The 16,845-nt window shown below is 35.2% G+C and overlaps 1 protein-coding gene and 1 non-coding gene across 11 annotated transcripts in view; one reads left to right on the top strand and one right to left on the bottom strand.

Moving 5' to 3' along the window:
• unc79 (UNC-79 domain-containing protein) overlaps nt 1-12,373 on the top strand; it is a 216,646-nt gene extending 204,273 nt beyond the window's left edge. For all 10 annotated transcript variants that reach the window (XM_069829515.1, XM_069829517.1, XM_069829521.1 and 7 more), the window contains 6 exons: nt 328-492; nt 1,969-2,144; nt 3,656-3,917; nt 5,015-5,155; nt 6,592-6,714; nt 9,404-12,373. In XM_069829515.1, coding sequence (XP_069685616.1) covers nt 328-492; nt 1,969-2,144; nt 3,656-3,917; nt 5,015-5,155; nt 6,592-6,714; nt 9,404-9,598 — 1,062 coding nt within the window. In that variant the 3' untranslated portion in view covers nt 9,599-12,373. The remainder of the gene's footprint in view (nt 1-327; nt 493-1,968; nt 2,145-3,655; nt 3,918-5,014; nt 5,156-6,591; nt 6,715-9,403) is intronic.
• On the bottom strand, nt 8,544-8,615 carry TRNAN-AUU (transfer RNA asparagine (anticodon AUU)). Its single transcript has one exon. It is a non-coding gene; the product is annotated as a tRNA-Asn (tRNA).
• Nucleotides 12,374-16,845: the final 4,472 nt, after the last annotated feature.

The following is a 16,845-nucleotide window of genomic DNA, read 5'->3' as shown; positions in this document are numbered from 1 at the left end:
ACATTACCTTATGAGAATTGTGACTTTGATTGTTTTTTCCGTGTACTCTTCATATGTATTAAACTATACAGTTCTTTAAATTTTCACACGTCTTCCTATTTCTGACTGAAATACACATTTTTATTCTCCATTGTAATTATTTTATTGTGTTGTTAGAATGAGTTATTATTGTGATTAATTTCAGGTGGCATAATAACATTTGCAAAATATGAAATATGTGGAATTTTATTATTTTACATTGAGTGTGAATGAAATAAGTGGCAAACTGAAAACTTTAGGCTGAAAAAAATGTGTCTAATTTATTTAAAGTGTGACCTATGTATATAGGACGCTGGCGGATCACTCCCTTTGAATGTGGTGATGGAGGACTCCCCTCCACTCTTTCCTGATATCGGGCCAATATTTAACACCAGTGCATCTGAATGTATGCGTCAACATCTGGCTGATGCTCTAGAATTCTTAGCTGATTTCCACACACTGAGCAAACTGAAAGTAAGTGAAACTCCAAACGAATAATTTACACAAGATTATGAAGTTCCCTATATTAGTTTCACTCGTGGCTTTCTGAGTCATTACAATGATTTTTCTTCAAGTGATCAAAAATTCAATTTCTGAAGATCTATGAATTTTGAATAGACAAAATGGCTACGGGGCGTATTTTCTTCAGGTATAGTACTTAAGTTTCCCTTATTGATCTTATTCCATATTACTGTATCATCATCATCATCATCATCATCATCATCATCATAAATCAGTAATGCTGAATAATCTCTAGAGTGACAGTTATAGGTACAAGAAGCAAAGAGTAGCAAATAACATAAAATAATATGCACGATTTTCACATTCTTGTAGAGGTCTAGGATTTCATTTGAATAGTGAGCTCTAAACCATTTGACCATTTTTATAACTGGAGAATTCGAAGATCCACTAAAGGGACTTGGAGAATTTTTAAGAAAAGAAATGCGTTAAAAAATAATATGTCACACTTCGTTGTATAAATGAAGTTGCGATATCCAGCATTTCGAAATAACCTAATGATTCATCTTAAAACAATAAATAATTTTCATTATTTACCTTCATAAATTGTTCGAATTAAATATGTAACACAAAAAAAATTGACGATAGAACTTTGGTTCTCCAGAGCTAGACGTAACTGCCTTCATTCATTCATTCATTCATTCATTCATTCATATGCAAATCTTTCACTACAAACCCCAGCATTCTCCATCTCCACATATGATCCATGTATCTTAATAGCATGTTTGACTCTGAAAAGAACAGGCCCGGGTTCAAATCCTGGTTGGGACAAGTTACTTGACTGATGTTTTTTCCGGAGCTTTCCCTCAACCCATTAAGAGCAAATGCTGGGTAACTTTCGGCACTGGACCCTGGACTCATTTCGCTGGCATTATCACCTTCATTTCATTCAGATGCTAGATAACCTTAGCAGTTGATAAAGCGTCGTAAAATAAACAAAAAAATTTGAATGAGAAAAAAATCATCATAATATGGACCCTACGTTGTCAAAAAAAATACTTATTTATAGGGTTTGCTGTTATCTACAGTTTCGAATATCTCTGATAGGTTTCATAATGTATCCCCCACATATGTGATGGGATTATTGTAACTGATTTTCCATATTAAATCCCTAGGTATAACCGTATTATACATAGTATATGGAATAAATTGTTATTTTCTTATATGCTTTACAAGTTTAATTTCTTGCTGAGATCAGCACCTATAAAATTGAATATCAGGTCTTTCGCGAGAATGTGCCGAGTTCATGAAAGCATAATAATTGCATGCCCTTACTCTCTCTGTGCCTCATTGGCATTGAACAGACATCTGTGATATTCATAGCAAGTATTTTACATTTTGAAATAATTTTCATATTGAAGTCCACCTGTGTTAAATTGAGTGATTCTATTTCACAGAGTAACTAAAAAACAAATGTACATTAACTTTCAGAGTTACTGCAAAGGTATGACTGTTGGCCTGAACGAAGACACTCTGGGAGGGGTGTTAAAGAGTGGCATTGCCCAGTATCTGGCTCTTGAGATAACCCGTGGCAACAGCCGAGATAACCGTGCTGTGTCACGGTATCTGCCGTGGCTGTACAACGCACCTTCAGCTCTTCAGCAAGGGTAACGTATTTAACAATAGACTTTCTCTTCTCCTCTACCAGGGGATTACAACAACATTATTAAGAATACAGTTAAAATTATAATTACAATTAATATTAAATTTACAATTACAATAAAGTCATAATACTAAAAGATTACCTGATTAATAAAAACTAGATAATTCATTGTGGAATTTAAAAACAACGAATTTTTTACTCAAGTACAAATTAAACGTAGAATAATTATATAGGGATAAAATTACAGGAGACTGAAATTTTAGGGGTCCCACAAGGATCTATATTAGGGCCTCTTCTTTTTCTAATTTTTATAAATGACCTTGGCCCCATAATAAAAGGAATAGGTTATCCTGTACTATTTGCAGATGACACAAGTATCATAATTACAGACAAGAACTTTGCCACATTCAAATATAAAGCAGAAATAATTATCCTTAAAATTTATGACTGGTTTACAACCAATAAACTAGCATTAAACATTAATAAAACTAACATAATTCAATCTAAAATCACTTCAAATTTAATCTCTGAAACATTGGACACAATTATCAACAATATACCTCTACTAGAAACATCAACAACCAAATTTCTTGGTTTGCATATTAATAATACAATAAATTGGAAAAATCATATCAAAGAAATAACCTCCAAAACTTAGCTCAGCATGCTTCGCAATTAGGTCGTTACAACAATTTCTAAACAGCAGTATCTTAAAGACAATATATTTTGCCTATTTTCATTCCATTATGTCCTACGGAATAATATTTTGGGGAAATTCTGCAGATAGTAAAAATATATTCTTATTACAAAAAAGAGCCATTAGAATAATAGTTGAAGCAAAGGGTAGAGAATCATGTAGATTATTTTTTTTTTAATTAGAGATTCTAACCTTAACAAATCAATACATATGCTCTATAATAAATTTCCTCTTATGTAATAAAGAAAATTTTCCAACTAATTCAGCCATACAAAGTATAAATACCCGCAGAAAGAATGATTTTCATACGCCAACATCAAATTTACCATGCTATCAAAGGGGAGTACGTTACATGGCGATAAAAATGTTCAATAGTCTTCCTGAAGACGTTAAGAATCATAGCCAAAATCCTGCATTATTTAAGGTAAAACTAAAAAATTACTTAATATCTCACACTTTCTATTCTGTAGATGAATTCTTGACATTTCACAGTACTGTGTAAATATTTTAATACTATTAAATGGTAAACATATTACATTGTATAACATATTATTGTTATTATTAAGGTATTAATTCTGTACATACCGGTACTTCACATTTGCATTTTATATGTATTGCATTTATATTTAAACGTAAGAATTGGACATGTTCTTTATTCTATGCTATAAAGCAAATGTAACAATATTATGGAACGAATAAATCTGTCTTTATGCTAGAATAAGAAGCCATGTCTGAACGAGTCTCAAATTGTCATGTGTATCTTGATACAATTAAGATTTTCTCTGATTGTCTGTCTAAAAACACAAACTTCTGAACAGGCCTAGAGAGTTTATAGACTGCGTGGGTCACATCCGTCTCCTTTCGTGGCTACTTTTGGGGTCACTGTTGCACACTGCTCTGCATGGAGGCGCCACCCATGCCACGCATTCCACTTCCCATTGTCACTGTCAGCCCGTACCTCAAGAGGCGTCGTGCCACATTGCTGACCACATACAAGTCATCATGGCCGGATTTGCTGAACAGTCCAAAGCTTCTGTGCTCCATATGTCATCTCTTTTCCATGCATTCATTCTGTGTCAGGTAAGTCGTGTTCATATTTATCATTACATTCGAAGTTCAGAAGCTCAAATTTATTGTGTCCAGGACAGTGGAATTCAAAAGAAAAGACGTATCCTATCAAAATTTGTAGCACGAAGAAGAATTGTGTGGTCGTCATCATCATCATCATCATCATCATCATCATCATCATCATCATAATCGGCGATCAAGGTCCATGGATCTAAATCTGTCCAAGGGCATTAAATAATAATAATAATAATAATAATAATAATAATAATAATAATAATAATACTAAGTTCATTAAAAGAAAATCAATCAATCAATCTTCTTAATGTATCCAGCTGTTTGCTGACAACATAAAGTCCACTGTAGTCTATTCAGTTGTTGTTTTTCACGAGAAATGAGGGGTATTTTGATCAGTGTTCATTATAGATGCCTGTTGCTAGTAGCCAGAGGTGGGGTGTAGTCAATATATACTGCAGGACTGTGTCTTCTGCAACTGGTACTGATGATTTTAATTTACTTCTTTTGTGGTTTATGGATGGACAGTGTAGAAAAATGTGTTCCAGATCTTCATCATGATTATTACAATATGTTGACTGCCTCCGTGATCTGTTGGTCAGCATGCTGGCTTCCAGATCTGGAGGTCCCGGGTTCGATTCCCGGGCTCGCTCTCGGTGAATTTTTCTTGAAGAAGAAGAATTCCCTGGGTGTCTAGAGTCTGGAAATATGTATGATTGTGAGTGTGCCGGTTAATATTAATTAGCCATTTATCAAAAAACATAAAATATATCAGGACTGTCGCTGGGCAGTAGCCTGAACATACATTTCAGCGTCACATTGTTGACAAGTAACTCCATATGCCAGCACAACCATGAAGCATTAATAGGTGCTATAGAGTTACCAACAAAGAGGAAAAAAATACAAAATGTTCATCAGAATTAGGCTTTTGGGTATTCCATCGTGTCCTGGACTGAACTTGAAATGTCAAGTTCCAGGACACCAAAAGTCTAATTCTGATCACAGTCACTATATACAAAATCTGACATATCGTATTTTTAAGAATTGGTTTTTAAATGATATCGAATAGCTCACAGTTTGTTGTTGTCTGCTTGTAGCTGTGGACCGTGTACTTGGAACAGAGTGCCTCCAGCAACTTGCCAAGCAGTGAAGCGCATTCCACTACGATGAGCATTCTCATTGAATTCTGGGGGAAAGTGACACCTTGTGTCTTGCAACTAGTTTCACATTCGAAAGTGGTAAGTTATGGTGAATTCAAATGGTTCTTCATCTACATCATGAAAAATTCCTTATAAAAGACTCCAAGTCTGCAAACACGGTAAATGTTCAGCACAAAACTGCCACTTTGTAACACCTTGTAAAATCACGTGGATAACCTACAAATCAAAGACGACACTGTCCCAGAGTGAAAATGATATAAACTGCCAAAATTATATAGACAGTGCATATCGGTCTACTGAACAAAATTTCTTTTGAAATTTAATTATTTCTTATAATTTCATTGCATTTTTAATTCGTAAAATACTATATCAGTATATCGATTCCACACCTCTGGAATTCTCTCCCTGACATGTCAGAGACTGTCAAACAATATCAAAATTCAAATTTAAACATACCACAACCAATGGATACCATCCCATTGTGGAATCCTGGGAAACGAGAATGCGGATGCTTTAGCAAAGAAGGGGAGCACTGCTACTTACAGACCTGTTACTAAATCTACATATTACTCTGTGAAGAGATTTATTAAATCTACATACTTAGACTTCAACAAACAAAATTTGATAACTCAATCCCAAGGGAAAAAATGGAACTCTCTGCATCAAAATCCACAGTTAATTCCCGATTTACCATGAAAATCGTCTGTAGCTGCATTTAGATTGGCAACAGGCCATGATTGTTTGGCTAAACACCTGCATAGAATTGGAATATATCAGTCCCCTAACTGCCCATTGTGCAACTCAAACCAAGAAATGGATTCGGAACACTTCCAAATCTGTGCTTCAGTGGCTGGTCATGATAATATCTTTGAAAAATACTGGAGTGCAAGAGGTCAAATGACTTTATTGTCAAACGCCTGGCATTAGAAAACAACAACAACAACATACCACAACCCACAACATACAGTGTGTTTCGAAAAACGCTCGGACATGTCAAACAGTATATTTTAAAAGACACTTTTTCACAAAAACAAACCATTCTTGATATCATTGTTGTGCGAGTTGTGACGTCATCGGAAACATTTTTAAATGACAGTCTGTATTTTTCTGTATACCATCTGAAAGATTTTATTATTCTCCATAGTTACACAAGCTATCAATTGTTTTATACAACAAATGCATACCAGTACACAACAGAAAAACAAAGACTGCTTCAGCATACTATCGGGCAAAGAAAATTACGACTGTCTATTCTCATTTTCAAAAAGTTACAGACTCACAAATACATTTTTTTTTCTGGGAAAACGTATTTATGCTCTACCACCAATATTTTTTGGCAGTTTATATCGCTTACACTCTTTATATTTCTATTCCAGTAGTTATTTTTTTAATGAATCATATCATCCACGAGATGTGCAAATTAATAGTTTCCTAACATCTAGTTACTCAATACATGTATATCTCCTCTCAACATTAATATGTAAGATGTATATAAAATATTCTCTTCTGTCCAGCTGGCTGACATGGTAAATCTTCACTTTCTGAGTCTATTGGAAGCTCTGCTGGAGTGTAACTCCACTATTCTGAGTAAACTGTTGCCCCTGTGGAGTCCCGTACTGTTTGCATACCATATTCAGGTATGAGGGAAAAATTATATATACCAGTACATGTTACTCTAGGATATGATTAGGAGGGACTATGAATGTTAAGTTAACACGTATTTGTTGTAGTTGTTTTATGTCTTCTTAACTACAGTTTGTGTTGTACGAATTGTTGTCCAGAATTACATTTTATGGGAATCATTGTGATTTATTTTATGATTTATATAATTTTTAAAATAATTTTAAAATAGTGCACACTATATTATTACACGTTTTTCTTTGCATTATTATTATTATTATTATTATTATTATTATTATTATTATTATTATTATTATTATTATTGTTATTATCATCATCATCTCTCAATAGTGTTATATAGGCTACATATAATTTTCTAACATTCTCATAGTACTGCCATTGACATCAATAATGGAGTTCATTAAACTGTTAGAATAAAGGCTGATTCACAATAAACCGAGAATGAAAACCAGAACGAGAATTGGAAATGGAGGATGTAAAAGTGAAGATTTTTCATTCACAATGAACCGAGAACGGAAATGGCTTACATATCGATATGTATGTCAATAACGATATATAAAGTCGATATTACACATTCTGATTTGATATGTGTATAATTGACCAATGACGTTCTCTCATGAGAACAAACCAGCCAACATAAATACAGGTTAACCAACTTCATATTTATGACACAGAATATTAAGAATTCAGTTCACTTGGTAATCTGGTCACATATACACGTAGCATAATTAAAAGTGATTATACCGAATTTCCGAGTTGGTTAGAAACGATGCATAAAGAAGAAATTATGTCATGGCCTCCTTGCTACAAAATATACGACGATAAAATAGCTTAAATCATGGCAAGAGAATGAATCGGAAACGAGAATGGCAAAGTTGAAACTTGGGAAACCTCACATTCCAAGCTTCTCGTTAATTGTGAATGCTCGCATTGGAATATATACAGTTAAACAATTTTTACATTCTTGTTCTCATTCTGGTACTCATTTCCAACTTAATCTTCATCTTACGATGTTTGGTGACGTTTTCTTTCATACCATGGCATGATTGTGACTATAATAGTATTTAAATTCATTTCCAATTTGTTGTGAACCGGCCTTAATTTGTAACATTTTCTCGTAATTAAAGAATAAGGCTAAAAGAATATGAAGATAGTAAGGCCGTGTCTCATAGCTACATTTTCAGCTGAAGTGAACTAGATTGTTGACTAAATAGCCGGATGTGACGTCAGAAGTCATGATCCAAAGCTACATAGTGCATAGCAATCAAGTCCGTAGTAGCTAGGAAACGAAAATGCTTGCTCGATTGTTGACTTGTTCACTAAACAAACATGGATACCTCATCAGCAATTGGGGTTATGAAATCTTAAAATGCTTTGGAAGTGAAATAATGTAAATATAATGTAGAATAACACGTTAACTTTGAATACTGACATTGTTAGTACCTTCTGTACAATGTTTTAAACATTATTGTAGTATGCAAATCAAGATTTCAGGTATAACTCCCTGTAAAGTTGATTTGAATAATTTCGAGGAAAAATTGTTCCGGAGCCGGGTATCGATCCCGGGACCTTTGGTTTAACGTACCAACGCTCTACCACTGAGCTACCCAGGAACTCTAACTGACACCGATCCAATTTTTCCCTCTATATCCACAGACCTCAAAGTGGGCTGACAACCGTCAAGCAACCAACTTCGAGTGCACACTAACTCTGTGTGACTTAAATTGTGGTTTTCTGTTAACGAACAGTGACGTGTATTATGCAAATCAAGATTTCAGGTATAACTCCCTGTAAAGTTGATTTGAATAATTTCGAGGAAAAATTGTTCCGGAGCCGGGTATCGATCCCGGGACCTTTGGTTTAATGTACCAACGCTCTACCACTGAGCTACCCGGGAACTCTAACCGACACCGATCCAATTTTTCCCTCTATATCCACAGACCTCAAAGTGGGCTGACAACCGTCAAGCAACCAACTTCGAGTGCACACTAACTCTGTGTGACTTAAATTGTGGTTTTCTGTTAACGAACAGTGACGTGTATTATGCAAATCAAGATTTCAGGTATAACTCCCTGTAAAGTTGATTTGAATAATTTCGAGGAAAAATTGTTCCGGAGCCGGGTATCGATCCCGGGACCTTTGGTTTAACGTACCAACGCTCTACCACTGAGCTACCCGGGAACTCTAACCGACACCGATCCAATTTTTCCCACAATTTAAGTCACACAGAGTTAGTGTGCACTCGAAGTTGGTTGCTTGACGGTTGTCAGCCCACTTCGAGGTCTGTGGATATAGAGGGAAAATTTGGATCGGTGTCGGTTAGAGTTCCCGGGTAGCTCAGTGGTAGAGCGTTGGTACGTTAAACCAAAGGTCCCGGGATCGATACCCGGCTCCGGAACAATTTTTCCTCGAAATTATTCATTATTGTAGTATATTAAGCCCTTATCTTTTCCACATAACTCGTAATGAAACTGCATTAGGACACTGCCTTCTTACTTCAGTTCTGCACCGTGATGTCATGGTTTTTAGAAAAATAGTCTATGAAGAAGGCCATGTTTCAAGCATACATGTTCAAAGCTCCCTAGTGTGTAGTTTACAAGTCACCTAGTTGCTAGTCACTAGTGTGTAGTATGGACTTGAGCTTTGAGACACGGCCTGAGTACTACAGTGTATTTGCATTTACAGTTGCCAGGCCACCTGCAAGTAAGACTGCAGGGCTGTCGAAACTTCCCTCCAACCACTCCGCCTCCTGTACCACCCGATAGTCAACACCAGCCTGTGAGTAACCCTGTGCTTCTTCGTTGGCTGCAGCGCCTACAGTTTAAGATGGGACAAATTGAACTTCAGTCATCAGCTGCTACACAGTTTTACTCTGTGTAATAAAAATGAGCGTCATTCGATGTATAAATCAAATGTTAGTTTACCAGTGGTCGAATTGGGAGAAAATAAAATTACTACTGGTATGTGTAATCTGACTGAAATATTTTTAATGAGTCTATATTTTTTATCAAATCAAGTCTGATTCACTCATCATTAATAATTAACGAAATACAAGTTAAGAAAAGAAATTGGAAAAAGACACAAAAACAAAACCTGAAGAAGCCAACTATTCACCATTCCTGCATTGCTCTATTTAGATTTCACACAGTGCATGACTGATTTCCTAATTTAATGATGATTCATTTATTTATTTAATCTTGGCACCACTGTCTAAGCTGTGGTGGTCAGTAGTCAGCGATAATATATGCAAATTTGCTGCGCGTCCATTGAAATGAAGATCAGATAACGTAATCCCTCAGGCTGGTTTGCCATAAACGTGTATGCAGCTCTCTAGGGTAGTAGTGTAGCAGTTTTATGTACACATGTGCAAATTATGCACGATTGCACAAAACCGGCCACAGTTCGTAATCTTTTTTGAGATATTTTCATGCTGTTTTTTCGAGTGTATTACAAAGAGTGTGTTTTTTGACTTCCATATGGTTGTATTATGTTTAACCATTTCGAAAATAGAAATAAAAGAGTGATAATAACAAATATCAAAATATGATTAATTATTATTCAGTCAATATGGCTTAAGCATTGCATTACATATGAAATAAAAACATATGAGAAAAAATATATTGATGTGTTACATCCTATTTAATCTTGATACAAACGTTTTCGCCCCTAATGGGGCATCTTCAGGTACAAATATAAGTATCATCTAAAATCAATTACAATACAAGCTTACATTTAAAACTACCTTGACTAGAATAAAGTATGACATGGTGACTATGTTATCTATATCAACATTAATTGTCCTGTCAAAATTAAAAACGAATTCATTTTAAAACAATGTGAATGTGCTTAGTCATGCTAAGTAGATCCCTTGTATGGTATCTCAAATGTATTGTGTTGTCAATACAATCATTAAAATACTAAAACTATACAAATTAAAACCTAGTATTATCAAATGTGGAGTCATAAAGCATGTATACCTAATTTCGTGGAGAAATTGGAATTCTCGTAAAATGTTTAATGCCCTCGTATAACATCATGCGAGTCTAATCATCATACACGAGTTATTGAACAGAAGGGATGTGTTTTTGCCCATAATCGGTCTAATGGAATAAACTGCAATCCGATGACAAGTTGTTTGTATTCATATTAATGTGCAGAGCAATAGAACCGTGTGTAGCTATGGCTTGGGTGTTTTCTTATTGTACCGTAATTGATTTTAGATGATACTTATGTTTGTACCTGAAGATGCCCCATTAGGGGCGAAAACGTTTGTATCAAGATTAAATAGGATGTAACACATCAATATATTTTTTCTCATATGTTTTTATTTCATATGTAATGCAATGCTTAAGCCATATTAACTGAATAATAATTAATCATATTTTGATATTTGTCATTAACACGAGGCTTAGCTGAACATTTTCCAACATGAATTGTAAATTATAAAAGAGTGATGTCATGTAAATTTAATTCTCGTAGGGGATTTAAATACCACTTCAGCGCCTAGCACCAGGACTTTTAAATATCAGTTTAAGGGGTTAAGAAGTAAGTGTGATGACAGATCATAAGATGACTGAAATGTGAGTAATGTTTTTTAATTATGAGTAATTATTAAGTTGTGGTAACTAAAAGATAACTTTCTTTTTTTTTTTTTTTCCGTTGTATGTAATTTTTAGGTTAGGAAAGGATGGATTTAAGGATTAAATAAAAACTACAAAAGACAAGATGAGTGCACCAATAATTAGATAACAGAGTGAGACAGATCTTGTAGTAAACTTCAAGACACATTATTTAGAGAATGGAACGAGACTGGAAAACCACAAGGCACTAAATTTATTATTATTTTTTTCACTTGGTTATTTAACGACGCTGTATCAACTGTGGGATTATTTAGCATCGATGGAACTGATGATAGCGAAATGAGGCCGAGAATTCGCCATAGATTAGCTGACATTCACGTTACAGTTGGGGAAAAGCTCGGAAAAAACCCAACCAGATAATCAGCCAAAGCAGGAATCGAACCCGCGCCTGAGCGCAACTCTGAATCAGCAGGCAAGCAACTTAAGCTACGCCAGTGGCTGAAAGTTCTTCTTACGTTTGTTTCCATGGTACTACAAGTGATTCACTCTTTACATAGAAACGTTTCATGTCAAAACATTACAATTTTTCTCTCCTTGTAGTTCGAGTATAGACATTTCAAGTCAAAAGGAAACATGCCATTTTTTCCATGTCTGTATGTAGATCAACATCTGCTGTTTGAGCCATGAGCCCACTGAACGTCACCACTATAAAATTTGAGTAGAGCGTCTTTACTTTCTTTTCTAAAGTGTAGCGTATGATTCAACACAATTAATTGTGTTGTCTGTATCAGTTTTGTATCATTGGAAGTTCACAGAATGAAGTATTTTCCCATTAGTAATATGGGTAATGATGATGAATTGATAGAAATCAGAGGATTTATATTTGGAGAGAAAATTCGTCACATCGCTAATATTACATTTGGTTTCTTCAGGATTTGAGTCGAGATCTCTTATGGAAAAACAATGTTTTAATCATTCAGCATACCAGGAAAATTCGACTACTGCAGTCTACTAACCTCCATGTATGTAATATGTATAAATGTTCTGTATAGAAATGAAATAAAGAAATGCTATGTTTTGAAAAAAAAACGGATTTTCTTTCAATGTGTTCAACACGAAGGAAGTTGCTTCATATGTGAGTGGTTGACAGTTTATTTAACTGAACTTTCACAGAAGTAATCCATGGCTACTGCAATTCATAAACTTTAATGCATATACATGACTCACTCTACTTTTACAGGTTCCTATTTACACAGAAAATACGACATTCATCTACCAGATTATTTCGGTATATTGTGAGTAAAGAGGTATGGGCGAATCCAGAAATGCATATAGAGTGTTAGTTGGGAGACCGGAGGAAAAAAGACCTTTAGGGAGGCCGAGACGTAGATGGGAGGATAATATTAAAATGGATTTGAGGGAGGTGGGGTATGATGATAGAGACTGGATTAATCTTGCACAGGATAGGGACCGCTGGTGGGCTTATGTGAGGGCGGCAATGAACCTTCGGGTTCCTTAAAAGCCATTTGTAAGTAAGTAAGTAAGTAAAAGAGGTATGTATAATTTCTGTTATTCTGTAAGCTAATCCATGTTGAATCTTTCGTACACTACTTTTAACACTTGAATATAAATAATTGATTAATTGGCGATCTTACTCGTGTTATTTATGTAAGCATGTGCGGCTTACAGCTGTTTCGGTGCTATTTGACACCATCCTCAGAGCCTACTAGATCTTGGCGCTATCTCAACTTCGCTGCCTGTTGTGTGGGTGCGTTCGTGTGATGAAGAGTTGTGTCAAATAGTGTATGTGTTCTGAAATTGATCTGTATGTTGAGAATTTGACTGGGGTGTGTTTTAGTGTGTCTGTATATTTCATATTCTAGTGTGTTGAGTTTTTGGTTTTTGGGTTGTATGTGTAGGTTTTCCATGTCTGTATTTATGTTATTGTATGTGTGGTTAGCATTATCAGCATTATCAGTTAGTTTATCAGTCAGTCTGTAATAGTTTGTCACACTTGATGAGATTACTGGATCAAGTCACAGATCGGATGTATATCTTCTCCTCATGTGAGTAAATATTTGAGGTAACCTACATTGACATAAATCAGATTAAAGTGTCTATTTGTATTACCTAATGTAGTCATTTTCTGTATTTATGTTAGCCTGTTTAGTCTGGGTAGAAGAAAATGGACATAGGACAGCAAAGATGACAACTTCGTCATGCCATTTACCTCACTAGATTCTCTGAAACCATCCACATGATCATCACTGCTTCCATATTACCGTGATCCAGAAGAACAAGGACAGTGTGCCCAGTTACCAGGTTCAGGCTAGAAAGGTAGGTTATTATTAAATGTATTTATAAGAAATCAGGGTCATCTTTCAATTATGAATTAAAAGTTCACAATGATTCAGTTGAAATCGTAGTTTTTTAAATTGGTTATTTTACGATGCTTTAACTGTATGGTTATCTACCATCTGAATGAGATGAAAGTGACAATGCCAGCGAAATGAGTCCAGGGTCCAGGGAAAACTCCATATAAAACCTCAACTAGGTAACTTGTCTCAACCAGGATTTGAACCCAGGCCCGGTCATTTCACAGTCAGGCATGCTAACCATTACTCCATAGCAGTCGATTGAAATCGTGTTAGAAATGGTCAAAGAATAACATTTAAGTTAATTTAAAAGTATAGATATGCTCCTTTTTATTTTACTTATGGGTGGTACCTACACTGGTGATGAGATGCCGTTGAGTAAGCTTGTGTACTGTGAACATCGGCTGGAAAATTCCCAGGACGAAAAAATAGAATTTAGTGCCTAAATGTTCAATTTGTGATTGCTGAAATTCACGATGCAATAGAGGTCCAAGGCAAATACTTTCCCTTTGAAATGTAAAGAGGCTGACAATACGTCACTCATAGTGTTAATGAATCCTGACTTATGATTGGTCCCACCTCAGAAATGGAATTCTGCCAGACTAGGAGAATTCCAGAAAGATGTAGGTTGCCGAAATGTTAAGACATTGGGTACTAATAGGAACGTAAATGAAATACATCATTATTTTGTTGGATATTTGATATTTATTTGTCAGCCAATGTTATAATTCATAGTTATGGTGGACCTTAACATCTCTGCTTTTCGATCCATCATCCTTTTAATACATAGCCTAACCAGTACCACCGTTTTATGTTAATATACAATATTCATTTGTCAAGTATTTCCTGATTACTTCTTATTCTTCTGCTTTAACTGAATTGCTGTCTATTCTCTTCTCTCATATATACCTAGACTGTCTCCCTTCCATTTCTTGTTTCCATTTTGTTGGATATTACTATCTATGCTATGATACTGAGCCTTTATGTGTGAGGTTTTGCTCAGAAGCAAGGGGATAAAATTCTATGACTTTTTAAAAAAAAAATCCGCAAAACTGCAGGACATCCCAAATGCAGTGCTAATACTCGGTTATAATAGCAATTTTAAATTTATTCACATTTAAACTAATTACAATACAATATTATTTATTCACATTTAATCTAAATTACAATTCAATGTCATTTTTACAGTAGGTAACTATGTGAGAATAAGGTTTATAAGAAATGTTTGTTTTGATTTATTAAAAAATTCACCAAGTAATCACTACCGTCATTCCCAAAGTTGCATGAACTACAAATGCAACGTTTTTTCTGATTGTCAGTCTGGTAACAGAACAAAACATAATTTCAACTTAAGTATTACAAAATATTTAGGCTACACTTAAGGAGAAATAATACGATTAATCTCTTCAACCACTTCATCAAACAAATCTTCATAGTTGCGATGTTTCTTCAGGAGGACCACAATCGAACCTTTGGAATTCTTTTCTGAACGCAACATACTGCGTGTAGGTAGGTAAATGTACTGGATATTCTTCTCTTCGCACAAGGCTGGCAAGTGACACATAACCTCTATCGGGGTCACATCACCAGCAAATATCACCAAACCTGTTTCATTTTTCTTAAGACTTGACTGGACATCCCTCAGCGATCTACGGAAGTACACTTTATTTTGCAAAGCGTCACATGCTTTAATTAATTTACGAATTTTCTTTGTCAGTTTGTGAGATGCCATCGGTTGTGCTATAGGACTTACATAAGCTGCCTGGATGTGAGAAGTACTTAGTGTGTCTTGTACATCCTCATGAACCACTGCCTTGGCATTATTAAATTGAGCATCCTCAGAGTACCATTCTTGACTTTCCTCCACCATTTCTGTAAGCAATATGGTAATAAGTAAGAACAAATTCATAAAAAAAAGTCACCTTCAATAATTTACAAAACTACAGGCAACATGCAAAACTGCTACCAGTTTTTCAATGTTGATAACGTAAATTTCTCGTACCAACAACAATTCTCAATTATCCATGAGTGCTACATATTTATGACGAAATTAATGACGTCATCAAATCGTAAATCTATTTGGTAAAGGTTCAATATGTATGCACCACTGAAAACATTCCTAAAATATCTTTAAAATCGCTAGGATTTATATATGGAGTAATGGAAGTTGGATGTGATCACTAGGAGAGTTATATATCCATCCTCCTCACCTCCTCAGGTATGGGTTCGATTCCTGCTTGGGCTGAAACCTGGTTGGATTTTTTTCCCAATGGTAAGGCGAATATCAGGTAATTTATTATGAATCCTTGGCCTCATGTCGCTATCACCAATTCCATTGATGTTAAATAACTGAGTAGTTGATACAGCATCGTTAAATAACCAACAAAAAACTGTGGAGATTGGAGTGCGTGGGATGTGATATCAACTTAACCTCTCACATAATACTACACACCTAATCTGATCTAACCTAACCTCACATAATACTACACACCTAATCTAGTTTGTTTGCATTGTTGCCGTCCCTGCTACGTTGAGTCAGTACTCGGAAGCCACTTAATGGATGAAGCATGCCAAGAATGGCAGCTTATTCGAACCACTACCTACTCATTAGTGCGTTTTGTGCAATAATCAATGCGTTAATGTAGTGAACATCCCATATTATAGTACAGGAAGAAGTTACATGTGTTGTGGCAGTGATAAAATTGTGAACAATTCGTTTACAGTGGTGCGAACATATTGAACCTTCATTAAGTATTTTAATTAAAAATCAACTTTCCTCCTCTACTCTTCTAAATCCATGCCTCACTTCTCCCCTTTGCTTATCTCTCAGCTTTCCTTATTTCGCTAGGTATCTTCATTTATATTTATTCTAAGGTGAAACTTTGATATCTCCCCATACTAAACACGGTAGAGAAAACTTAATCATTTAAATCTTTTCACATTCCTCGGCCTCATGTCACTTAGTTATCCCCTCACTTAACCCATATAACCCATAACGAAGCGCAAATCAGATGCCAGTCCCGGGTGTTGTGTGGGGAGATATCGAAGATTGGTTCACAATTAATTGTACCAGTACCGGTACTTGCTTTTTATTAGATCACTGCACTGTATAAATGCACTAGATTTCGATATGAGTAACTTTAGGTTACCTACTAAAGGCTAGTTGATCTAT

This window comes from Periplaneta americana, chromosome 6 (assembly GCF_040183065.1).
Source record: "Periplaneta americana isolate PAMFEO1 chromosome 6, P.americana_PAMFEO1_priV1, whole genome shotgun sequence".
Lineage (NCBI taxonomy): Eukaryota > Metazoa > Arthropoda > Insecta > Blattodea > Blattidae > Periplaneta > Periplaneta americana.
This window is presented reverse-complemented; position numbering and strand designations above follow the sequence as displayed.